The 26,391-nt window shown below is 36.3% G+C and overlaps 1 protein-coding gene across 1 annotated transcript in view; it reads left to right on the forward strand.

Annotated features, from left to right (window-relative positions):
- The window catches only part of VAV3 (vav guanine nucleotide exchange factor 3), a 365,289-nt gene that overhangs the window by 83,035 nt on the left and 255,863 nt on the right, over positions 1-26,391 (forward strand). Inside the window, exon 2 of the mRNA XM_081308329.1 lies at positions 203-319. Within this exon, the coding sequence (XP_081164455.1) occupies positions 203-319 (117 nt within the window). The remainder of the gene's footprint in view (positions 1-202; positions 320-26,391) is intronic.

The following is a 26,391-nucleotide window of genomic DNA, read 5'->3' on the forward strand; positions in this document are numbered from 1 at the left end:
TTGGAATGTAAGCTTCACCTGCCTGTCCACAGCCATATTACTGGACTGAGAATGGATGCTCAGTCAGTGCTTCTGGTTGAACAAACAGCACCCTCAGGAGTGGATTGGTTCTGTCACTTTTGTAGCAACTTGGGTGTGGCAGAAGATTGGTAGCATTTGGAATAATTCACTCTATACTGATAGCTATTTTTTCATTTCTCAGTTTCTCTGTTTGAAGAACATACGGACATTTCTCACAGCCTGTTGCGAGACGTTTGGAATGAGGAAAAGCGAACTCTTCGAAGCATTTGACCTGTTTGATGTTCGTGACTTTGGGAAGGTAATTGCCTTAAAATTTTTAAAAATATTTTTATTAGAGCTTTATAGTTATACATGTAGTTGGTACATTTCTAATATTTTTATTGGAGCATGTTTGATCATCATCGGAGAATGTTGTTAACTCTTAAGAATTAAGTGGTCTATGTATCAGCATTGTATTAGTTAAATTTACCATGTAGGTGGTTCTGCCAACAAAACCACACATACGAAATAATGAAAATGAATAAATAACAATGACTTTACAAATGAGTTTATAATTAATTTCTAATTTAAAGCAGCATAAGGAGAGTCTTTTATTCAGAGGCAATTTTTCCTGCTGATTACCTGTGAGGGTAGGGTTACTGTTAACACCTCCTTTAGATAGTTCATTGGTTCTTATGTCTGAAGACCAATATTCTTTCCCTCCAGTCTTCTCTATATCTGGATGGCATCTAGTTTGTAAGGAGAATATTCTGTTGTTCTTTTCTCTGTTTTGACACTTGGGAGATGAGTTAGAGAAGATATATCTCACTGAAATATTTGAGATTGTTGTGTTTTCCTTTCTTTATAATTTATTTTTGTGGTTCTGGGGATCAAACCCATGCCCTCATATATGCTAGGCAAGTGCTTACCACTGAGCCATGACACCAGCCAGTTTGTTGAGTAATTTCTCTTCCTTGGATTTGAGAATGTATCTGTTGGATTTGTTGAATTTCAGTGATATTTCTCCACACAGAAATTGTTTTAATGTTTACTATTACTACTAATGTGTACACTAGGCATGTGTATATTAGGTGAAAGAAACCATCTTTCAAAAGTTATGGTCTATTATTATGACTTGATTAAGCATTTAGTTACATGCCTGGCACGTAAGTAACCATTAAAAAATCAGTGACTGAGGTGAAGTTACTTTAATCTCTGCTAACATTATTGCACAATGAAAATCATAGAAGGAGAAAAGGACCAAGCAATATTGAGAAGTTTGCTTCTATTCTTCAGCTCAGGTGCCTATCAAAAGGCGTGCTGAGAGTCACACTTTATGTGGCTTTTATGATGTAATATTTTGCTAATAAAATAAAAACCAAGCAACAGATTGTTCTTGGCAATGGGAGTGAATAGTCTAAACTTGAGACAGAAACGTAAGAAATTAGATACTGAAATACAGCAAAGATGGAGAAGCTATTCTGTGTGGCTTGAGTTCTCTTTCTGGTTTTAATCCAAAGTCATTTCATGATCTTTGAAAAGTCACAGTCTTCCTAGTCCTCAGACATCCTGCCAGCTTGGAAGGAAAATGGGTGTAGGAACGTGATTTCTAAGCTTTCTTTTATCTCTGGCAAGCTGTGATTTAACTGTCTTGAGGTCCCAAATAAAAACGATGGAGGATAAAATATGATTAGTGAAAGGAACTGAAAGCCAGGCCCTTAGTAAGGAAATGGAAGGACATTTGTTTATGTCCTTGAAGTTCAGCCATGAAGACAAGAGAAATAAAATGGAAGCCTAGGTGAGGAAGACAGTTCTCTAAGCTGTCGGTCCTGAAAAACACCAAGAGACACTTGTTTTCATTCTTCTTTGATCCTTTTCCTAGCCTGTTTTTTTGTTTGTTTGTTTTTAAAAAATCTTCCTTGACTTTCACCTTCTCTTTTGGGGAAATGAAAAATGAAAATGATTTGTGGAAATGAAAAATGAAAAAAAGCCTTAAAAAATTTATTTTAGTTCTAGACGGACACAGTTTTTTTCAAATATTTATTTTTTAGTTGTAGTTGGACACAGTACCTTTATTTTTTTCATATATTTTTATGTGGTGCTGAGGATAGAACCCAGGGTCTTGCATGTGCAAGGCGAATGCTCTACCGCTGAGCCACAACCCCAACCCCAACAATTTATTTATGTATTTATTTTTATGTGGTGCTGAGGATTGAACCCAGTGCCTCAAACATGTGAGACAAGTGCTCTACCATTGAACTATGACCCCAGCCCATGCTTTAACTTTTTAAAGCTCATGAAGAAGTTATTCTTTTTTGTTAAATTTATGTACGTATTATTTTCAGGAATTAAACCTGGGGCACTTAACAAACTGAGCTATAACCCCAGCCCTTTTAAAATTTTTTATTTTGAGGCAGGGTTTCTCTAAGTTGCTAGGGACTCTCTAAGTTGCTAAAGCTGGCCTCAAACCTGCAATCCTGCTTCATCCTCCTGAACCACTGTGATTACAGAAATGTACCACCATGCCCAGCTTGGGAGGCTGAATTAATAATAGTTGATAGATGTTCCTTTTCAATCTTCTCAATGCAGTTCTTTTTTTTCAATTTTTTTAATTCATTTTTTAAAAATAATTTTAGGTGAAGTTGGACACAATACCTTTATTTTATTTATTTTTATGTGGTACCGAAGATGGAACCCAGCACCTCGAACGTGCTAGGCAAGTGCCCTACCATTGAGCCACAACCCCAACCTGAGGAGCTATTCATTTTTCATTCAAGTTTGCAAACAGTGGTGTTGATGAAGATTGGGAAGTTATATAAATATTTTAAAAATGCTTGGCTTTGTTCTAGTGAAATAATACTGCCTGCTAGATTGATTAGACATGGAAGCTTTATAGGGAAGTTGAAATTACAAATAATTGAATGTAAAGGAATGAGCCATATGTGTCTCAGGGATAACTGTATTTCTGGCCACTCTGTTTTGGCAGTGGTTAAGTTGAAGCAGAATTAAACTCGAAACTGTGGTTTAGAACTTGAACCTGTACTTGCTACTTTAAAGTCACACATATTTTTGCTATTGCTTTGATTGATGCAGCTCTTTCTTCAGAACTGTATTTGACCTAAAGAAACCAACTAAAAGTTCATCGCCCTCCATAATTTCCATATTTCAACTATTAAATACTCTGAGCAAAACTACCAGTACGACCAATTATTGACTTGTGATGTGCAGGTATCTTTTCAATCTTCCTGTTATTTTTTTAATCCTCATGACAACCATATGAGATAGGTACTATTATTTTTCAGTGAAAAAGACTGCAAAATTTCATATCTAATAGTGGTTGGGGCAATTATTTGAACCTAGATCTGGCTGATTCTTACCACTATGTCATGTACAAACATCCACATGGCTATAACACGTAACAGCATGATCTCAGGTGCTTTGCATATATTCATGCATTCTTTTTATCAGTCCTACTGTGTGGATACTATTATTGTGCCTACTTACAAATCCTAGTTTGGGAGTGATAGAACTTGGATAATTCACATAGTTCTAAATTTTTGAGCAGAAAAATATTTGAATAGGGTATCAGTTCAGAGACACAACAACTTTTGATAATGAGAGCATAAAATTTAACAGGATTTGGATGGGCTTATTTCCTTCCATTAGGATTTATTGAATTTTTGGTCAACTTAAAATGAAAAATCTGTGTTTGTATACCATAATTCATACAAATAATGAATCTAGAATTCATGGATATTTAGTCCCCCTTTTTTGCCTAAGAACATATTATTTGTAAGGGCATTTTGAAGTTTTTAGAGTACTTAATATTGTCAACCTCACTTGATTCTCATAGTAGTCTTAGAAAGGCAGCAAGCAAGTGTTCCCTGAGATGCAGGGAGGATCCAGTGATTATTTTAAGATCTCCTGGCTTGGGAAGAAGAACGGGAGCTTGAGTTCAGGCTCTTGACACTCTTGCTTTCCTTGTCTGCTGCATATGTTTTGGGTGTCACTCTTGTGTGATGGTCAGGGAAAAGGTTCAAATGCACAGGACAAAACCAAAGGAATTGTCAAAACTAAAAAGCACAAGTGATGTCTGACTCTGGATCTAATTGCATTTTATTTTCTTTAGAAAGGAAAAATTCAGTATGCTGCATGAGTTGGTTGTACAATGGTGTTAAAGTTAATAACCACATAGACAAATGTTTCACGGATTTTTGTTGGTATACATGCAATCGATTCGTCTTCTCTGCCTCTCCCCACTATGGTATATTCTGCTCCTTAATCTCTGTCCAAGTGTTCCCTTGGGTTTGGGTTCAGGGATTCGAATGTTGGATCATAGGCTTGACATGGATGTGTTTTCATTTGGAAAGTAAGCAGATCCTGGGAAAAAATGTTAATTGGCACAAATGAATGATAGTTTTGCTTTTATGAGATAATGAAGAGCGTACATTTTGAGAATTCTAGAAGCGTTATGCTAATTTTGCCTTCAAAGATTACTTTCTAGTATTGAGCTTCAGTGTTAATTCATTGCAATTCAAACTCAATCAACATCAACAAAAATTAGAAATACACACGTACACACACACATCCCATCACACAGATATGAGGAATGAGCTTAGTAACTTGAAGTCATCTTGCCTTGGGGTTAAGTGTGACTTACTCTCAGGACTGTTGTGTTCTGATGAGAGGTGGAGTCCTTAGCTAGGACAGCAGAGGCTGGTCCCTGCTCAGCAGTAGGGAGGCTTAGTTGCCCTTTCAAGAAGCCGCATAGCTCCTCTCCAGTTTTGGTTTACATTGTGAAAAATCACTTAACTTTCTTTAAGAAAAAAGATGAGTCCTTTTCTGGCTTCTGATTACAACAATAGGTAAAATCTTTTTCCACTTTCATGATGCACATAAAGAATTTGCTATCACCCTGCTGATTGTCATTTTCTGAATAACATTCTTGTTGTTTGGAAATGTTTCCTCCTGAGCAGTCTTTTGTCACCTTCACAGAACAGAAGCACTTGGGATTTTTCTTTAATGGGACCATTTCTAGTAATAGAAATCAGGCTGCTGCTGAAGTCCAGATGTGGCTGCAGTCCAGATGTGGCTGCAGTCAGCTCCGCCCCTGATTCCTGATACCTGCAGACTTCAAATCAGTGGAAGAATTGTAAAATGTCTTGCAAGTTTAAGGTGGTATGTGTTTTTAAATCAAAGAGAATTACATCTGGCCAAAGGTAGTTCCAGGTGATCTGGATGGCATTCAAGCAGTTTCAAAATGTTAAGGTTCAGGATAGACACTGTCAAAGGAATTCGGAGCTTAGAGATGTGTTAGGGACACAGATAAAAATATTATTGAGAGAGGATGAGTTATGTTTTGGCTTCTGAGTTGAACTTGTTTGAGTTCTGGTTGTATTCGATACTAGTTTGTGATCATGGGCAAGTAACTGAGCCTCTGAGCTCAGTTTCATCATCTATAAATTGAGATTAGGTAAGTAGTAAATTAAATCTGCATGATGTTAGCAGAGTGTCTAGGTCCAAGATTGACTCAATAAATAATAGTTATTATTACTCTGATTATTGTTATTACCACCAACATTATTTTAGTAGGTTTGAGATTCATTGGTAAACATAGGAGTTAAATTTTGAATTAAGTGCAAGAATGAATAAAATATTGGAGGGGTGAGGTTAAGAAATAAATTTAATTCTTTTCTAATGTGGTGTAGCATTGATCTATTTTATTCTATACAGTTATCCTTTATTTCCCCTTCTGTGGCCTCATATCTCCTTTGAGAACCATCCCCCTCCTTGCTTTGCCCCCCCCCCCAATTCTTGTAGTTTAGATGGTTTGATCAAATAGAACATCACATATTTTTGGTCACGGTGATAGGTTTGGGGGTGGAGTGAGTTGCTCAGTTGGGACCAGTATGATGGGTTGAGACATTAGCAGGGGCAGCTTGGTTTTGCTTCCCTCTGATTTGGAGGTGTTTGGATGTGGAGTTGTGAGTCTTGGAGAAACTGCAGCCATCTGGGTACCACCTTGAGTTTCAAAATGGATCCAGTTCAGAGGGAATAGAGCTGAGGAAGAGCCTGGTGACATTATGTGAAGCTGGAGTCAAGCTGTGCCCAAAGTTAAATACATGTATCTGTGGATTTTTCCATGACATGAGTCAATGCATTCCTCTTGGGTTTTTCTTCTTTGAGTCAGTTTTCAATATTTCTCTCAATCAAGAGAGACATCTGATAAATTCACTGCTTCATAGGTTAGGTGATTTTAGGTGTGTAGAGAAGATTTTTCATTTTCCTATGCAACTTAAAGACCATTTGTTAGTCGACATTTTCTATCATATAATGAAGGGGTGTGAGGAAAACAGAATTGTAGAAACTCTGTTTGGAAGTATATAAATAAGTAAATAGAAGTATAGTCCTAGGGCTTGGGATACAACTCAGTGGTAGAGTTCTTGCCTAGTATATATGACACCCTAGGTTCATTCCCTAGCACCACAAAAATAAAACAAAACACTAGTTCTGGCTTCATGGTACATATGGTAAATTCTTTTTTTCCTCTTGCTATTGACCCAAGGAAAATTAGAGATCTTGAGGTTTGAAAGTCATGAGGCTTCCTTCCCTGGTCTGTCTCTGCTTCACAGGGAAGAAATGAGCATAGATGCCTTGGTGGTCTGGGAACTCACCTTCTCTAGAGGCCCCCTGCTGTGTGTGTATATATTTGGAATGATTTGAAAATGACTTTAAAACCACAAGGTAAAATGAATTAAAGAGCCATCTAACTCTTTTTACCTATATGTGAAGAAAGCTTAGGATATTGATTGATTTGGACAAAATGTTCTAAGAAAACTCTGCAGGATTCTCTGTGAACTCAGGGTTGTCACTGACCTTTCTGGTCCTAAGTTTCTTTGTCTATAAATGAAATACTAATTCTTATCATACAAGATTATTATGAAAATAGGGTTAATTTCTGTAAGATGCCTAACTTATTGCTCAAAAAGTGATTGAGAGAAAGAACAAGTAGTAGTTTGGGTGGTGTTTTAGTCAGGTTTTTCTTTTTCTTTCTTTCTTTTTTTTTTATGCTGCTGTGACTAAAGGACCAGACCAGAACAACTATAAAGAAGGAAAGCTTTACTTGGGAGCTCACAGTTTCATAGGTCTCAATCCACAGACAGCAGGCTCCATTATTCAGGGCTCAAGGTGAGGCAGGACATCATGGAGGAAGAGTGAGGTGGAGGGAAGCAACTCACATCATGTATGAGGAAGCAGAGAGAGACTCCACTCACAGATACAAATATGTACCCAAAGCTACGCCCCAATTTCCAGCCACACCCAACCACTTCAGTTACCCCTTAGAATTAAATCACTGATTGGCTTAAGACTCTTACTCTTTTCTCCTTGGAACCTTCTTGCATTGTCTCACAGGTGAGCTTTCGGAGGGATACCACCCATCCAAACCATAACAGGTGGCTATTGTCATTTAGAGTTCTGTATGTGGATATGTGTAAGATCAAAAGGAAGATTCTAATGTCACTTTCTCAAAACTAATTTTATATTTGGTTTGATTCTTTCTGGGTCAGATTATTTAAAAAATTATAATATGTGTGTGTGCACATGTGTGCATGCCTATAAGGTTACTTATATCTTGTGCTGTCCTTGGTTTTTGTGATAAAAATGTTTCACTTGTTTTTTTTTTCTCCTGAAGACTTTAGCTGGGAGGTCTACTTTTTTTTTTTTATTGTTGGTCGTTCAAAACATTACATAGTTCTTAATATATGCTAAGTGAAGCTAGCCAATCCTTAAAAAACAAATGCCAAATGACTTCTTTGATATAAGGGGAGTAACCAAGGACAGGGTAGGGACGAAGAGCTTGAGAAGAAGATTAACATTAAACAGGGATGAGAGGTGGGAGGGAAAGGGAGTGAGAAGGGAAATTGCATGGAAATGGAAGGTGTTCCTCAGGGTTATACAAAATTACATATAAGAGGAAAGGAGGGGTAAGAGAAGAATAATACAAGTGGAAGAAATGATTTATAGTAGAGGGGGTAGAGTGTAGAGAATAGGAGGTCTACTTTTATAAAAGGTGATTGTTGCTGTTGAGTTCGTGGAGTGTACTCCCACTCCCCAGGATATGAACCAAATTAGCAGCTTCATCAGGGAAGATTCAGGGCAGGTGGTAATTTGGTTGTTTAGCACCATAAATGCATTGCCATTTAATAATAAATATGAACTTGCTGAGAAAACCAAGGGGCCCATGGTAACTTAATAAAGAAAAGGGCTTTTAATGGTTTATGTAATGGTTGTTCCCAGCTGTTTATACTGCCTACACCAAGAGCTGTTGATGCTTTTCCCCTTATAGCTCATTAGCAGAGACCTGCTGTTATCAAGCTGTCTTTGCATTGTGAGATCACATTTTGCTCCTCCTGTCATGCCTCATAATATGTCCCATGGGAAAATTTGCTCACGTTGCATCCTATAATTTATGTGTCTTTACCTTTTCACTCTTCCCAGCCTACTGTGTGTGCCTTAGGAGGTATTTATAAGCGTAGAGGGATGTCTTTCATCACTCCAGCCAGGCTGACCGATTGAGCTCCACATCCCCATGTCCTGTTGTGTTAGACAGAATACCCGAGAAGAACAACATAGAAGGAAGAAGGATTTATTTGGACTCATGATTTCAGAGATTTCAATCTATGGTCATCTGGCTTCATTGCTTTTAGGCCTGTGGTGAAGGCAGAGCATCGTGGTGGGGGACATGTGATACAGCAAAGCTACTCCCCTTATAGCAACCAGGAAGTAGTGAAGGGGGAGAAAAAGAGGAGGAGAGGAAGAGAAAAGGGGAGAGAGGAGGGAAAGGTGAGGGAAATAGAGAAATAGGGAGGGAGGGACAGGGAATAAGACCTATTCTTCAAGGACATGCTCCCACTGAACTTCTTCCAACCAGGTCACACCTTCTAAAGTTTCTACCAACTCCCTGTATTGACATAGACTGGTGACTAATCCTATTGGCGCATAGCTTTTGGGAGACATGCAGATCCGATCCAAAACACCTGCTTCTGGTCTTTGTGGATGCTGGGAAGATCACCCTTTAAAGCACCACTTGCATCCTGACACAGTGACACTTGACAACTGGTGTGACTTATCCTCTTGGGAATTTTTGCCTGGTTTTCCTGGTCACCAGAAACCCTTCCCAACCAAAGGCTGCTGAACTTTTTCTTGGTAGAGGTACCCTAGGGAATTCACTTTGGATGGCTTGGAAGATTCTTGTTGTCTAATATGTGCACATTGATCCACAACTAAGTATGTAACCGGATTGAATCATCTTGGCATGTAAATATATTCTCTGTCTTTTTACAATAATTTATTTGAACTTCCACTCTTAATTGAAGTTTTTAAATTTCTCTTTTGAAACTTCTAGCATCCTAGATTATTCATAACTGTGATTTATGCTCTTCCCTAATCAGTGTTGTTTCAAAGCCACATGGAGCTCCATCTCCAGTTAACTGTCTGTTAGCATGTTGAAGACTGACCCTGCATGGTTCTTGGGACAGCTGTACTTCTCTGATGGTGGCATGACCATGTAGTTTAGCACTGCTAAGTTCCATGCTACCCAAACCCATTTCCTTCCATCCCCATAACATTTTAGCCTCTCAATTTCTTGTGGCTATTTAATGCTTGACATATTTCCCTATTCTTGTCATCACTTACAGAATTCTGGTTACCTGAGCCACACAAAGATCATTCTTTACATTTTTGTCATTCTTCAAGTTCATTTTTTGATTTGGTCTTCATTTTTGTGCCTGTTCAAAAAACTCTTCTGTAATCTATATACAGTAAGCATCTAGAATGAGATTTCCTAAATCATTTCCCAAGAAACTCCATTATCATAAGAAATATGGTAATAGGAAACTTGGTGAGAAAACATTCATGTTCAGATAAGTCTGCTAATTACTGTGTATTATGTTAGTGAAACGTAACATGGTAAAACACTGAAAAATCATGCAATATCTAAAACAAAATTTTGATCATCTAGTATTTCTCAAGTTTGTTTCAAAATTGCTATGCAAAAACTGATCCTTTTTTTTTCCCTCTTCAGACTTATTTCTGTTTGGGTAAAGCTATTTATTTGTTCATGCTGCCAAAATTAAAAGTAACAAATGCCTTTTTTTTCCAACCCTGTTTGCTTTTTGCCTTTTGAAGGTCCTATCCCTGGGATTTTTGAAATAGTCTCTTAAGCATTTTCTTACTTTCAGTTCTGAATCACTCCAAAATAATCTTCAGAGTAATCTTCAAAACCTGATGATAGATCTCTGTTGCTTATAAGAGAATAAAAATCCAAAACCATTTAAAAGCTACACATCCTGCATAATCAGACCTCTGTTTGGCTTCCTAACTTTATTTATCATTTTTCTACCTCCATAAATTCCCTTGCTTCAGTCCTACCAAATTACTAAAGTTGTCATGACTCACCAGATTAATACTTATTAATATTGGTTTCATTGCCTGGAATGCCCCTTCCTATCCATATCCCTTAGCCCTTGTCTTAGTGACTTAGTTCAAGTTCTCACACAGACACTGCCCCCAGTCTGAGGAGTTGTGCTTTATCCAGACCTCTGGACTTTGTTGATTCTGGGTGAATTGAATCTCATGGTCCTGGCCTTACTGACTTGTCTCTGATTATTCCCTCCCTTCCAAGGAGGACATTCATCATCCTCCTCTGCCCCCACACAAACTTAATCTGAACACATTAGATTGACTTACTTTCTCAGCTCATCTGAGAAATTGAGATGAAATAATACCGGGTTTCACCATACCTTGTTCCCAATAACTTGTGTATGGGAAAGTCCCTCAACCTCTTTTAGCCAGTGCATTTGATCTGAAAATAGACCTGGTGATGCTCCCTACTTCTTGGAGTTGTAGTGAGGGTTGCATATCAGATTCTGTGGGTAAAGCAGTTAGTGAAGTTGGTGCAGAGGGTAAGGGCTCAGTTGGTGATAAGTTCTGAGTACAGCAAGATCCACCCAACCTATGCTTTTGCTTTCTGTGGCTTCAGTTACCCATGGTTGAACCAGTCTTAAAATATTATGAGAAAAATTCCAGAACTAATTCATAAATTTAAAGTGAACACCTGTGAGTAACATGATAAAATCTCCTGCCATCTTGCTTTGTCTGATCTGGGATATCAATCATTCCTTAATCCCCCATGTCTTTTTCCTTCTTCATGATCTTGGGAGTGGAAGATTTGTTCTTAAAATAGATCTTAACATCTTTAACAAAGTATTGTCTGTCTTGTCTTATTAAGTTGAGAATTTTCACCTAAAAGAAAGTACTTTCTGCTTCTCTTCGGAATATCCTAATTGCCAGCATCACTGCCCTTGAACTTTGAGGCTGATATTAAGTAAAATAAGAGTTACTTGAACATTAACACTGGTATAATGCTAATGGTTGATCTGATAACTTAGATGGCTACTGAGTGACTAGTAGGCAGGTGGAGTGTACAAGTTGGATCTGCTGGACAATGGGATTGTTTTTATCCTATGATGGATGAAGCAATATGGCCTGAGATTTTATTATGCTACTCAGAATGCCTAACAATTGAAAACCTGGGATGAATTTATTTCTGGAATTTTCTGTTTAGTAATTTTGGACCTGGGAGAATGAAGCCATGGAAAGCAATACCACAGGGGAACTACTGTACTGATCCTAAAGCACAAAAATAATGATGATGATAATTCAGATATGCCAAAGAAAACTCTGAAGTGCTTTCTTAAGGTGGAAGTTCTTGAGTTAATGAGGAAAGAAAAAAAAAAAATCGGATCCTGAGGTTGCCAAGATCTACAATAAGAACAAATCTTCTACTCAGGAGATTGTGAAGAAGGAAAAAGAAGTTCAGGCTAGTTTTTCTGTTGCACCTCAAACTGTAAAAGTGGCAGCCCCACTGTGTGTGACAAATGCTTAGTGAAGATGCAGAAGGTATTGAATTTGCAGGTGGAAGCCATGAACAGAAGACACATTCTGGATGACACCAGAGAACATTGAGCTTAAGTGAAGACTTCCACAACAGAACCTCCTCCCAACACATATACACAAAAGAATGACTCCAAACCATGTTCTGCAAGTGAGGGATGATCATACATTCAGAATAATACAGGGTTGGTCCTATCTCCTATTTCAGGCCTCCCCAGAGGGTCCTTGGAAACTATCCCCTGTGGATAAGAAGGGTCACTGTAGTTCATCCTTCATTCTGAAAATATTAATATTTCAAATGCTGCTTGATCATTGTGGAGGAGTGGGTAGTCAAGGCCCCTTGCCCTCAAGGTGCTATCTGAGTTGAGGAAGCAAAACAAGTAAAGCATAAACAACAAGATAAGGACAGCAAGTGACAAGTGCTACTGAGAGCAACTGCAGGAAGCCATTGCAGGCATGGTAAGAAAACCTCCTTGAGATATTAAAGACCAGTAGGAGAACAATACTATTGCAGCTGCACTCTTAATTAAGTTTTAAATATGTTATGCAGCACACTTTCACTAGATTCTAATTTTATCTCTTCCAGTAATTCTCCTTGAGCAGGTCCTTGGACTTGGTCTCGGCTTCTTCAACTCTGAAATCCATTCTGATTCTACTACATTTTCAATAATATTGACAGAATCTTAAAGTTCTAAACTTTTAGAGTTAAAAAGATGTTTCCTATACTTAAGCTTTCAGAAAGTTACAGATGTCATAAAGAGAGAAAAGCATGATGAAGAATGTCAGTTCAATTTTGCATCCACTTTGGGTGTGATTCCTGAGACTGTTATTTGCAGAACTGGAAATCTAGTTTGAGAACTGAAATTGAACTTCTCTTTGCTGTTCCTCCAAAGATCGAACAGGGAATTTTTTGGGTGGATTTTAAAAATTTAAATCTTTCTACTGGATTCTTAATATATATGTAAATATGCAGACAGATAAAAATTTACAGTACAATTAGATGTAGGTACCTATAGATATATTTTAATAATAACTTCTTTAACCTCATGTTAAAAATATATGCACACATGTATGGTTTTTAATTTACATGCTTATATCAAGTACTATATGATCAGCTGTTGTACCTTCTATTCCATGATGACTTTCTGAGCTTCATTATAAATTTAGGATGTTTATAAATAATATAAGTTCTTTTGAAGAGGCTTTTAAACCAAAGATGATTTTAATCTTTTCTCTAAGGCATGTACTGTACAGTAGAGGATATATGCATTTAAGTAAATGATGGTACTATAGCATGCTAAGAGTAATGATAGACAAAATTAAAGGAAAATTGGTAGAATAGGAAAATAATATCCCATATAAGCTTAAAATCCAGACAAATGAAAAGATGCTCTGGGGGAGAGAGAGAGAGAGAGAGAGAGAGAGAGAGAGAGAGAGAGAAACGTGTCACAGTAGATTGGGTAGAAAGAGGTGATGGGAGAGGAGGGGAGGGGAGAGGGGGGTAGGAAGGGTATCAGAATACAATAGACACTAGTATGGCCTTATGTATAAACGTGGCTGTATAACCAATGTGATCCTGCAATCTATACATGTGGAAAAATAAGATTACATACCCTATTTGAATCAAATATATGATATGTCAAGATCATTGTAATGTTTTGATCAACTAATAAAAAAAATTTAAAAAAGAAAAGAAAAGATGCTCTGGAGAAATGCACAGCAAAGGGATCAATTCTTTTCAAATATAGTTAAGGAATATGCCTCAAATTTTATGCTGAATCTGGACATAAAAATAGGGGTGTGGTGCTGCCATTATTTATTAGGCACTTACCTTAAGCTATTTTCTATATAACTATATTGCTTTTTCTTTGCAACAGTCCTATTATGTTGGTATCATACCCATTTCAGGCTATAGAAACTGAGACTCAGAAAAATAAATGATAGCTTGTAGGCATTAGACCATGGATCTGAGATCATCTCTGTTATTGGACACTTTAATGACTTTCTGCCGTGCCTCCAAGCAGAAGTGAGAAGGTAACCTGCGGGTAGAGAGGAAGTCTAGGATTATTCAGAATGGTGATCCATGTGGAATGGTTGGGGAAATGCTGCAGATTGTCCTTGTAGCTTAATTGTAAGATGTAATTGGGGTGAGCTGGATCTTGAGGTCCAGCAGAGACTGTGCCAGAACATAAGGGCCCTGGGCCTGGCAGGGTGTGCCTTAAAGGGCCAGTGGGTGTCTTTTAGCAGACAGACATGAGATGAGTGGCTGTGCACTTAACCTAAGCACTCTGTCAGTGGGGAAGGCTGTCATGGATGGTTGTAATACCAGCTGCAGGAAGATTAGGTATGAGACTGAAGCAATGTGGTCGAAAACTATGTAGAACTATATTATAGCAGGGGCAAGAAGGGCCCAGAGTTTTGGAATTTGGGGTGATTAGGAATTGATGTGACCAGTAAGAGGGTCAGGGAGAGAAAAGAGGGAAAAATGGCTCTTGGATGACTGCAGGGGAGGTAGAGTTTACTACAGGGGGAAATAATGGAGCAGGAATGGGCACAGTATTTTCATGAATTAATGCAAGAGAATACAAATGGCAGGTACAGCCACCATCTGTAAATATATTCTGCAACTCAGTAGGTATTTCATCTGTTTTAGGTTTTTACAGATTTTTACCATATTAGGCCATTCTAAATTTTCCTTTTTCTGATGTTTTTGGTTTTTTTGTTTGTTCCCTTTGGCTTTTGTTCTAATTATCTAGTGGCAGCTTGGTCCATGGTAGAACACTTGGATTCTTTATTTCTTTTTTTTTAAAATTTTTAAAAATATTTTTTAGTTGCCAATGGGTTTTTAACTTTGTTTATTTATTTGTGGTGCTGAGGATCGAACTCAGGGCCTCACACATGCTAGGCAAGAGCTCTACCAGTGAGCCACAGCCCCAACCCCCCGATTCTTTATTTCTTTAAAAATGGAAATACTGGGGCTGGGGATGTGGCTCAAGCAGTAACGCACTCACCTGGCATGTGCGGGGCACTGAGTTTGATCCTCAGCACACTTAAAAATAAAATAAAGATGTTGTGTCCACCAAAAAAACTGAAAAATAAATATTAAAAAATATTCTCTCATTTTCACCCCATATACATATTGCAGATTCACATCGGTTACACATCCGAAAATGGGAGTTCATAATCCTCTTGAATCAAATGTATGAAATATGATATATCAAGAGCTTTGTAATGTTTTGAACAACTCATAATAAAAAAAATAAAAAATATATAATATAATTATTACCCTATGTACAAAAGAATATTCTCTCTCTCTTTCTTTCTCTCTCTCTCTTTAAAAAAATGGAAATACTTATATTTTGTGTGTAATCGGAATATTTCTAGGAATATTAGTCTGCATTCCCAAGACTATGGGAAATATATGCTCTCTAGTGCATATATTCTTATTCTCAGCCTTAGCTGTTGGGCCATATCTCATCTCAGCTGTGTTTGGAGATCCTTGACCCCCTGTCACATTGATTTGACAGTAAGATGTAGTTTGCTCAAGTAACATATGGAATTCATTGAGTCTAATTTTACTTCCAGCAAGTTACTGAATGTGACAGTTGAGAAATCCACATGGAGAATTGGTTAACTCTAGTGTATGATATTTTAATAGCCAATTTATTTGTCTACACAAGCAGCAGAATGCAGAGCTCTTGGTGTCTAGTCTTTTTTGACTGTTGTGCTGGTGCGTTTATTTCCTATTAAGTTTTTCATAAAAGGATGGAGACATTTTCTGTATTTGTTCTCTATTTTTAAAAAATGGCTTATGCACATCTGTAGGAATATAGGAGTGCTTGCGTTTTCTTCCCATGCTCAGTGAGCTGAGTGGGTGGGAGTGGAACTGGATGAATGCTCTCACTTGCACAGAATCAGGCACAGGAAGTATGTACCAGGAGTAGTGTGAGTGCCAGACAACTGCAGGAAATGGTGTTTGGCAGTCCCTGCAGCTGTGTGGGGTCTGACGTGGAGTCTTCCTCTGCATAGACTTTAGTTTCCGAGTCACTTGTGCACCTGGGTCTGTGGAGGATTCCGCTGGAGAAATGTTAGTTGATGATGGGCCTTTCTCTGGTTTGTCTCAAAACCAGTTTTAAATCCCTTTGGATGTGAAACATCTTGCTGAACCACAATGGTGTCTTGATGACCAATGACATCAGGCCAGGCCAGTATATACCGCAGTCAGAAATCATTAAGTTAGAATGATGTGAATGGCTTTTAGACCTTCTAGAATATTGCTCATGAAAGTGTTTGTGCATGTGTGCACACAATTAAATTAATATGAAATCTGCTTGGTGATTCCAGATATAGACTTTACCTGACACCTCTTATCCTGTGTTTGGGTGTAGAGGCTTTGAAGGATGATGCTTGTTGCTTTTGAGGAGCAATTACTATTATGGATTGTGTACTGAATCATTTCTGCTTCTTTAAAGTAGCTGTATATTCATTATTCATCTTAGACAAGGTGATCACCCTGGAATGATTGTATTAGAGTATGAGATTACATAAGACACCATTTTTATTGGTCTAATTCAAGTTTGATGGTGATTGATGGCATTAGATGTGGATTAGATAATCAAAACTTACATAGAAGGCCAGATTCAGGTTAAATTGAGCTTGACATCTATTCTGTAGATGTCTGCAGAGTTTAATGAGGATTCTTTAGTGAAACCACTTCTGATGTTTTTTGAAAAGGCTTGGGTTTTAGGGAAGAAACAGCAAAAAGAATAATGAATTTATTAACCAACAGGTAATAAATGTAATTTCTTAGGGAGATACCATTTTTTAAGTTTCATAGTGTTTTAGAAAAATTATGATAGCATATCATGAGGAAAAGGAGATGGTATTAATTAGCATTGGCTTTCCAAAGATTGTAACATCTTCATTATAATTTGGATTTTGGTCAGGAGGCATCTTTCAGATTTTTATAAATAATAGACATTTAACTAAACAAATAGCAGTCAAAAACAGGTTTTCTTCTTTCTACACTTTTACTGGACTCATGGTTTGAATCCTTTCTATAGTTTTCAAATGATTCCTAGTGAGGTACCAAATGATTTCCTAAGGAGAACAACTCTCAGTATGGATTCAATTTTGAGATAATGAATTATTTTAGAAAATTATTACTAGTGATAAATAATAATTCATTTTTCTATTTTTTTGCCATTGGTTCTGGAGTAGTACAGAATTAATTTCTAAATCTTCTTTATGACAGTCCTTCAAATACATGAAGACTGTTATGTTCCATTGGCTTGGCTTCTTGAAATGAAATCCTTAGTCCTCCTGGTCTTTTCTTTTCTGATTATGACTTGTTCACCTCTAAGAATAATTTGAGATGTCATGACAACACATATACAACAGGGAAGTTACAGATTAAGAAACTTAGAATTGAGAGAGAGAGAGAGAGAGAGAGAGAGAGAGAGAGAGAGAGAGAGAGAGAGAGAGAGAAGAGAAGCTATTTAGAGGAAGAGTCACTGTCACCACACCAGCTGGTCTGAGGGTTACATTTATCTCCCAGCTGCGTTAAGTCAGGAAAAAAGAGCAACAGGTTAATGCAGAAGTGACTTTATGAGCTAATCTCTGTGTCTGGTGGCATTTGTAAAAATGTAAATTAGAAGCCCAAGAACTTAAAAAAAGAGAAAGAATTATAGAAAGAACCAAACATACTGAAACCTAAAAAGACTACTACAAAGACCACTTATGTATTCACTTTTCAACAATTAACATTTGACTATATTTATTTTGTCTAGTGTGAATATATATATATATATATATATATATATATATATATATATATATTGCTGTTTTGCTGGATCATTTCAAAGTCTATGTGGGGCAAGCACCTTGACATTTGTCTTCTACATACTTCAAGCTTCATATCTCAAAATAAGCCTCTTTTCCTATTTAACTGTAACATTTTTATCACACATAACAAAATGAATAATACTTCTAATATCATTTAATATCCAGACTATACTCTAATGTCAATAATTTCCCCCCAGATATCTTTTGTATTTGGTTTCTTTGAATTCAACAAGGATTGAGTCAATGTTTAGAAATTATATTTGGTTTCCATGTCTTTCAAATTCAAGAACAATTTTTTTCTTTAGCAATTTTAGACATACTTTGTTTTTAATTTAATTTTATTATAACCTAACAAAGGCATTGACTATTTTGTAGTGATGTGTTGGATTCATTTTATTGCTCTTTGGGTTTAGAATAAAGCTTGAGGTTTTTATAGTTAGGGAATTTTTTAAAGTCTTAACTGCATTCATTATAGAAGGGGCTCAGTAAATATTTTTGTAAGAATCCAGTAATAAGTCCTATGATAGTGGGCCATTTATAAGTGTTTTAGGACTGCTATCTACCAAGCATTGAATTATCCTATTCAGTATGCTTTCATGTATTCCTCTGGGTAAAACAATTCATATTGTATTTCTTTTCATCAAGAAATTACCCACAAGGGCTGGGGTTGTGGCTCGGTGGTAGAGTGCTTGACTCGCACCTGTGAAGCACCACATAAAAATAAATAAATAAAAAAGGTACTATGTCCATCTACAACTTAAAAAAAAAAATTCCCCAAGAATCCTTTTGAGTCTTAGGTGCTTGAGTGCTAAGATATTTATCTGGCTAAATAAAATAAAATCCACAACAACAACAACAACAACAAAAAACAAATCCAAACAACATATCTCAATCAGCTAAGTTGCTTTAAACCTTGTCAAAAACGTTGGCATTTTGTCAAGACTTGCCTTATAGAACCCTGTAATTTCAAAAACATTTAGAGAATTAGATGTCATGTTCTTGCTCATGGGAGTTCCATTTCCATGGAGAGTTTACCCAAATATTATTATATATGACTCACATTTCCGGGATGTGCTAACCTAGAGGTTTCACTGAATTTTCTTATCTTTATATAGTTTTAGACTTAAATTTGACTTAGATTTGGATTTTAAAAAATATGATGGTTAAGTTTTCAAAAACAATAACTTTGGAGACTGGATTAGAAAACAATTGAATAATTCATTTTTAGAAATACTTGGTATTATTTCAATGGTACCACCATATGTGAGCTCAAAATCAAGGTCATGTTTTTAAGTCTTATCTGCTTCTTTGCTACTGAGATATAGGAAACAAGGAGATTTTCTTATAGCAGGTGGATTTTTATATTTTTAAAAGTGGTTAAGTCACTTAAGAGTGGCTTACTGCATTGACAAGAATTTCCCAAATTTAACAATCACAAAATTTTATAAGCCTATTTTCTTCAATACAGGGATGAAACGGTTGTCATTTGTTAAGGGAAACATTTTCATTGTTGGAATTACGTACTGTTAAAATAAAACCTGTTTCTAACCTGGGGTTGCCAATAATATTGTATTCTCTTTATTTCCACGAACTACTTCCCATGTCATCCAGGCAGCTTTTATCTACATTCTCTCTGGCACCAGCTGATCTCAAAGACAAGACAAGCCCCCTTCACTCCCTTTGAGAAGCCCCCCACCCACCCCAGGCTCTTGGTAAAATTGTCAAGTCTTTTTCTGAGAACTGGCAGAGGCAATCAATAATTTCCCTTTTTCATTCTGAATTATTTTGAATATTTTATGACAAAAAGCTTTTAGTATCATTAAAGAAAAAACATATATAAAGCTCAGATTTGCTGAAACAAAACAAAGAAAAAAAAAACCCATGGGAAAGTCTGTGACAGTGAAAAACAGCAGTCAGAAACAGGCTGAAATTTCTTTCACTTGAAATCTTTTGTTTTTCTTAACCCTACACCTTTTATTGTCACTGAAAATATGTTGACACTATCTTAATATTTCAACCAACATTCATATTCTTCTATAAGTTAGTCTAACTTAGGACCTCTTTTAAAAAATTTTTTAAAAATATTTATTTTTTTAGGTGTAGATGTACACAACACAATGCCTTTATTTTTATGTGGTGCTGAGGATCGAACCCAGGTCCCGCCCGTGCTAGGTGAGCGATCTACCGCTGAGCCACAATCCCAGCCCTAGGATTTCTTTTTTTAAGATATTATTTTTTAGCTGTACTTGGCATAATACCTTTATTTTATTTATTTATTTTTATGTGTTGCTGAGGATCGAACCTAGGGCCTTGCATGTGCGTGCGAGGCGGGGGCTCTACCACTGAGCTCTACTGGTCAACCTCAACCCCTATAACTTGGGATTTCTAATGAAACTAGTGAAACAATAGAAATGCCACTAATTTATTTTTTTTTTTTGTTTTTTTTTTATAATATTTTATTGTTGGTTGTTCAAAACATTACATAGTTCTTAATATACCATATTTCACAGATTGATTCAAGTGGGTTATGAACTCCCATTTTTACCCCGTATACAGATTGCTGTGTCACATCAGTTACATTTCCATTGATTTATAAATTGCCTTTCTAGTGACTGATGTATTCTGCTGTCTATCCCATTCTCCACTATCCCCCCTCCCCTCCCCTCCCCTCCCCTCCCCTTCTCTCTCTCCACCCCCTCTACTAAAAATCGTTTCTTCCACTTATATAATTTTTATCCTACTCCTCCTTTCCTCTTATATGTAATTGTGTATAACCCTGAGGCTCACCTTCCAATTCCATGCAATTTCCCTTAACTCTCCCTTTCCCTCCCGCCTATCATCCCTGTTTAATGTTAATCTTCTACTCCAGCTCTTCCTCTCTACCCTGTCCTTGGTTACTCCCCTTATATCAAAGAAGACATTTGGCATTTGTTTTTTAAGGATTGGCTAGCTTCACTTAGCATAATCTGCTCTAATGCCATCCATTTCCCTCCAAATTCTATGATTTTGTCATTTCTTAATGCAGAGTAATACTCCATTGTGTATAGATGCCACATTTTTTTAATCCATTCATCTATTGAAGGGCTTCTAGGTTGGTTCCACAATCTTGCTATCGTGAATTGTGCTGCTATAAACATCTTTACCCCACACACTTCAGATAGAGCCCTAATATCCAGAGTATACAAAGAACTCAAAAAATTAGATAATAAGATAACAAATAACCAAATCAACAAATGGGCCAAGGACCTGAACAGACACTTCTCAGAGGAGGACATACAATCAATCAACAAGTACATGAAAAAATGCTCACCATCGCTAGCAGTCAGAGAAATGCAAATCAAAACCACCCTAAGATACCATCTCACTCCAGTAAGATTGGCAGCCATTAAGAAGTCCAACAACAACAAGTGCTGGTGAGGATGCGGGGAAATGGGTACACTTGTTCATTGTTGGTGGGACTGCAAAATGGTGCAGCCAATTTGGAAAGCAGTGTGGAGATTTCTTGGAAAGCTGGGAATGGAACCACCATTTGACCCAGCTATTCCCCTTCTCGGTCTATTCCCTAAAGACCTAACAAGAGCATGCTACAGGGATACTGCCACTAATTTATTTTTATATATTTCAGTACTTCAGGAAATTATTTCATTTCACTTTTTATTCTGGCTAAAAAAATTTAAAAGTAATATACTAGTGAATTAATGATACCAAGGCAGTATTTATTTTCATAAACAGTTTATCTGTGGTACCTACAAACTCTAAAATTTTGTTAACTTTTAAATTTTGATTTATAAGAACATAGGCATTTAGGGTGGTTGATAAAATCTCAAGGAAGTTAGGTTTTCAGGAATGTTTTTAGCTGACTAACCCAGAAAACCAAATTAGGGGAGAAAAAGTGGATTCTTACTATAAACTGAATTTTCTATTTTTACTGCTTCTGTTCAAACAGACAATGCTGGATGTAAGATCTTTAACCATTACCTCCAATAATATGTGCTAGAAAAGTGTTAACTTGCAAAATATATGTTTAAACATAATTTAAGGGAGAGGGACAGTGTTTTCATACTTCTGTTTACATATTGTTGTTCTTTTTTTTCAATGCAACCTCTCATTACAGTCTGTTTTGCACAAATTGTACCAATTGAATGTTAGATATATTTTAATCTTTGTGGGGAACCAAATAAGAGTTAAAGAGGAATGAAAATACAGATAAAATACAGAAAACATTCACTGCAAATTTCTCAGTAATAATCACGAGCTATGTTATCATTCTTGAATCTTTAAAATTGGATGCATAGCCTGAACTATGTAAAATTGCTAATATTTGACAAAAATTGCAGTGTCTTGTGGTTGAACCTAATGCTTTGACTCTGATGGCTTACTTAGAAGACAATTGTTTTAAAATGAGAAGAGCTGGATCTAAATGAAGGAATCGATGTTTCTGCATTTGTTTTCTCACCATAACCAAATGAGTGTATGCTTCAGAGAGTCAGGTTTTCCTTTAACATAAAGAGGAACTTAGAAGCAGTACTCTCTGTAGTGGAAAAGATTCTTGGAATTAGTCAGGAGACCTGGGTTTGTGTAATAGTTTTTCAAACCTGTCTCTTGCTGAATGCTTGACGTCTCATTTGTTAAATTATCTCTTGGCTAGTCATCTAAAATTTAGTGTTGACTGTTTGGAAATTCCAATTATCATGCATTGGACTTGCTATTAGTAGGTTATGGAACTAATTAACACAAGGTCTGCACTCATTCACTTGACTTTGAGAAATTGTATTTCTGTTGGAAAGTAATTATCTTTAGCAACTACTACTTAATATTATTATATCTGACTTGCCAAATTTTAATTTCTTTATGAACAGTGATTTGTGGTGCCACAGCTAGTCAGATATAAGTTTTTTCTAGACAGTTATTGATATTTTATAAAGTAAAAAGTATTCTAAGATAGGAATTGAAGGTAAGCACTTTGGAAAACATTTTTCTTTTTTTTCTCTCCTTGCTCACCAAGGTATAGCAGCCCGACACCCATATCTGATATCCTTTTTAACCACAAATTTCATTTTATAAGTATCAAAGTGTTACTTTCTACTTCAAAGGGTGCTATTAATACAAATAAACCCTGACAAGCAATAAAGATTATATTATAGGTCTTTGAGATTTTATGAAGACACATTAAAATCAGAATATGAAAACAAGTTGGGGTTTTCAGTCCCTTGAAACTATATCACAATCTTTGAGAAGGTCTATTAAGAGCAAATCTATTGATGGATTTGTTTTTTGAAGATAAACCTTGTGAATGTAGGGGAAGGTGTTGACATAATATTATAGGTGTTCCTTTTACTTACTTCAGTTTCCCTTGTTTGTTCATATGGAAAATTTGAAATTAACAGTTGTTCCCTATTTAGTGTATTAAATTATGGCTAGACTAATCCTGTTTAGATTGTTGACTATTTTAGTTAGTAGTCCTGTCACTTCAGCAGTTGTGTTTTAGAAAGGTAATACCATGATGTTAATTGATCAGCAGAATATGGGGGAGGAATTTGTGGCTATTCTTGTGACTGATTGCAAGGTTTTATGTGTCTTTAGAGTGGATACAATTTTTTTTAAAGCCTTGCATTTTCTTTCATACTTGGAAATTGCTTGAATCATTAGCATTTTATGGTAATAAAAATTTCATATTTGCTTTATTAGGTAAGTTTCAGCCAATGTTTGAGATGCCAGTTAACAAGGGAATAAAATTTGAGAACAAAAAAGGTCCTATTAGTTATGATAAACTTGATAGGCAATTTAAATTAAGTATTTGAATAGTATTGTTGATTTTTAGGATGCTTTGGTATGGGGGAAAATACTACTTCATGTTTCATGTGTCTTGATCAGTAAATCAGTAGATTGAGTTGAAAATTCAGTTATCTAATAAAGTGTTATTTGTGCCTTATTTTGACTCAGGTCAGATTATTGGTATGTAAGAATTTATAGAATTGCAATATTCTCTAATTGCTCCTGGCATTCATAATATTGCAAAGGTAGCTTCTGGTTTCTAGGACTATAGCACTGTTGGGACATGTTCAATGCAGTAATGTAGACATTAGTATTTCAAATGTTGTTTCTATGATGTGAATACTTTCACCTTCCTTCAAATCTTCATTTTATTTCTGGGAGTCATTATCTTCTGTCAACTCTTGAGCAGACCTATTGGTTATCACCTATCCTGTTCCTTACCTGATCCACATGGTATCATGAGTGTTGATTGTGAGCTTGTTTATGAGTGTGCACAGGATGATGTGATATGCTAGGAGATGCCAGTGGTTGCCCCTGCTGCTTCCTAGGTGGTGCCCTCTGTGTCCTCTGTCAGGTAAGACTGATGGATACCACCATGGTGATATGAAGTCTTTGAGACCAAACGTAGAAGATACTGGGGTGCTGTCCACCAAATCCATCTTCTTTTTGGGCACATAACCAGACTGCATTCCCTTATATTTAGGTGTAGTCTAGGTGGCTAAATCCTTGCTACTTGAAAGTATGTAGAAGTAATGTGTATCTTTTCCAGGCCTGGCCCATAAAAATCTTATACATGCTGTCCTCCATGTTTTGTTTTGTGTTGCTTCCCACCCATCAACCCAATCCAGGGTCCTTGAGGTCTTAGAGTATAGCAAATACACAAAAATGATGAATCCCAAGTCCCCTAATCACCTTGCAGGGGAAGTTGCCTGCTAACAAGGAACACAGTTGTTGGATTTTTATGAAAACGAAAATAAACTTTTAGAGATGTTACACATGGATATTTGGGGTTTTAGTTGATATGGTTATTAAGGTTGCCCTTTCACATCATTTTTTAGCAGTTAACTTTTTTCACCCTTACACATCTGAGAGAAGAGACATCCCCACCACATTCATGATTTACTACAGAAAAGAGAAGAGAGTTTTAAGAAGGTTAGGGAGATCATTGTGACTACATACTGCAAAAGTGGCTGAGCATGAAAATGGCAAAGAAATGTCATTAGATGTGGCAAAACTAGACCCCTGATAGAATGGTTGCAGTATAGTAGAGGTGGCAGGCGATAAGATTGTAAAAGCATGAAAAATGAATCGTAGATATATCAAATAGAGATAGCAGACAAATTTATCAACATTAGATCCCATTAACAATTGGAGGATTACAAAAGTCATGGAAAACAAGGGATTGTTTATTATTAAATTCATTTGTGAAATGATCTCAAAATGAGGCTCTTCAGGGATATGGTAATAAGGTAACCATATATTCCTGTTTGCCCATGATGATCTTGCTTTATATTTTGACCTAGAATAATTGTTAATACTGACCTTTACTCTTAGTAGTGTCCTACTTTTGGTCGGGGGTGTAATACAGTGACCACACATCACCTCATCTGAGCACACAGGTTTTAGAGTTTAAGGAGTAGCTGTTACACACATAGAATGTTAACGTGTGATCAAGTTTTCATTGTTTCTATGCAATGATCTTTAGTTATATCTCATTGGAAAGTTGAAAAACAGTGTTTCTTGCTTAATGACATTTTAGAATTAGTACTAATATAAGTATTATATTTTGGAAAAAGGATGTTGGATGACCTTCACTGTTCTTGATTCTCTTTTGGTCTGTTTGATTGTTTCTCTCTCTGGCTTTTCTCTTGGATGGCCTTTCTGTGTCCTGAGTTGTCATAAAAAATAGCTTTTTTTTTTTTTTAAATGTCATCTTAAAAGAACTAGCAGCAAAATAGATGATTTCTTAAACATTTGTGGAATGAAAAAGACCTTTCTAAGTGTAGAAACAAGAACTTGTGTTTGGTTGATTTTTTCTATATGCAAATAGAAAACTTATGAACCTCAAAAAAATACCTCCAAATAAAACACACATATGGGAAACTGACAAAATGTATAATATTTACAGAAATACAATGTTATATTTTCCATAAAGGGTAAATATAAATTGTAATGGAAGACCCATATCTTCTGTGTCCCAGCATAGGTTATTTAATACCTCAAACTACTCTACCATCATCAGATGATGGTTAGGTAATATACTATGACCATCTGGATAATAAGGGGTAGAGCTGGGATTTGAACCCATGTGGTCAGATTCCAGAGTATAAGTTCCTAGAGTGTAAGTGTAACTCTCCTAGATTGATACATGAATGGAAACTTCAAAGAAGTTTTCTCAAAGGACAAAGCCAACCAGTTCATACCCAGTAGACCTATCCACATATTAATACAAATGTCTGGTTAACATGTTTTTATTAGTACACTTATTAATACAAATGGTCAATACATACAGTTAGAGCTGCTCAAAATTATAACAAAAACATCAGTGCAAATTTTAAAAACATCCACAAGCTTCATTTTTGTTTGTCACATTAACAAATTGATTGCTTCAGAAGAAGACAGAGATGATTAAGGTGAAGTGAGCAGTTGATGTTTGTTGCTGAAGTGTGCTCCTTTACATCTCTGAGAGTTGTTGCTGATGAACTACTTTTGGTAAGAATTTCGCATCATGTATCCAAAATCTTGGTAATTGTGTATAGTTTTTGGGATAATAGCTTTAATTTTAGGATTTATGTAAGGAAATAGATAAATTCTCAC

This window comes from Spermophilus citellus, assembly GCF_964194105.1.
Source record: "Spermophilus citellus genome assembly, chromosome: 9".
Classification (NCBI taxonomy): Eukaryota; Metazoa; Chordata; class Mammalia; order Rodentia; family Sciuridae; genus Spermophilus; species Spermophilus citellus.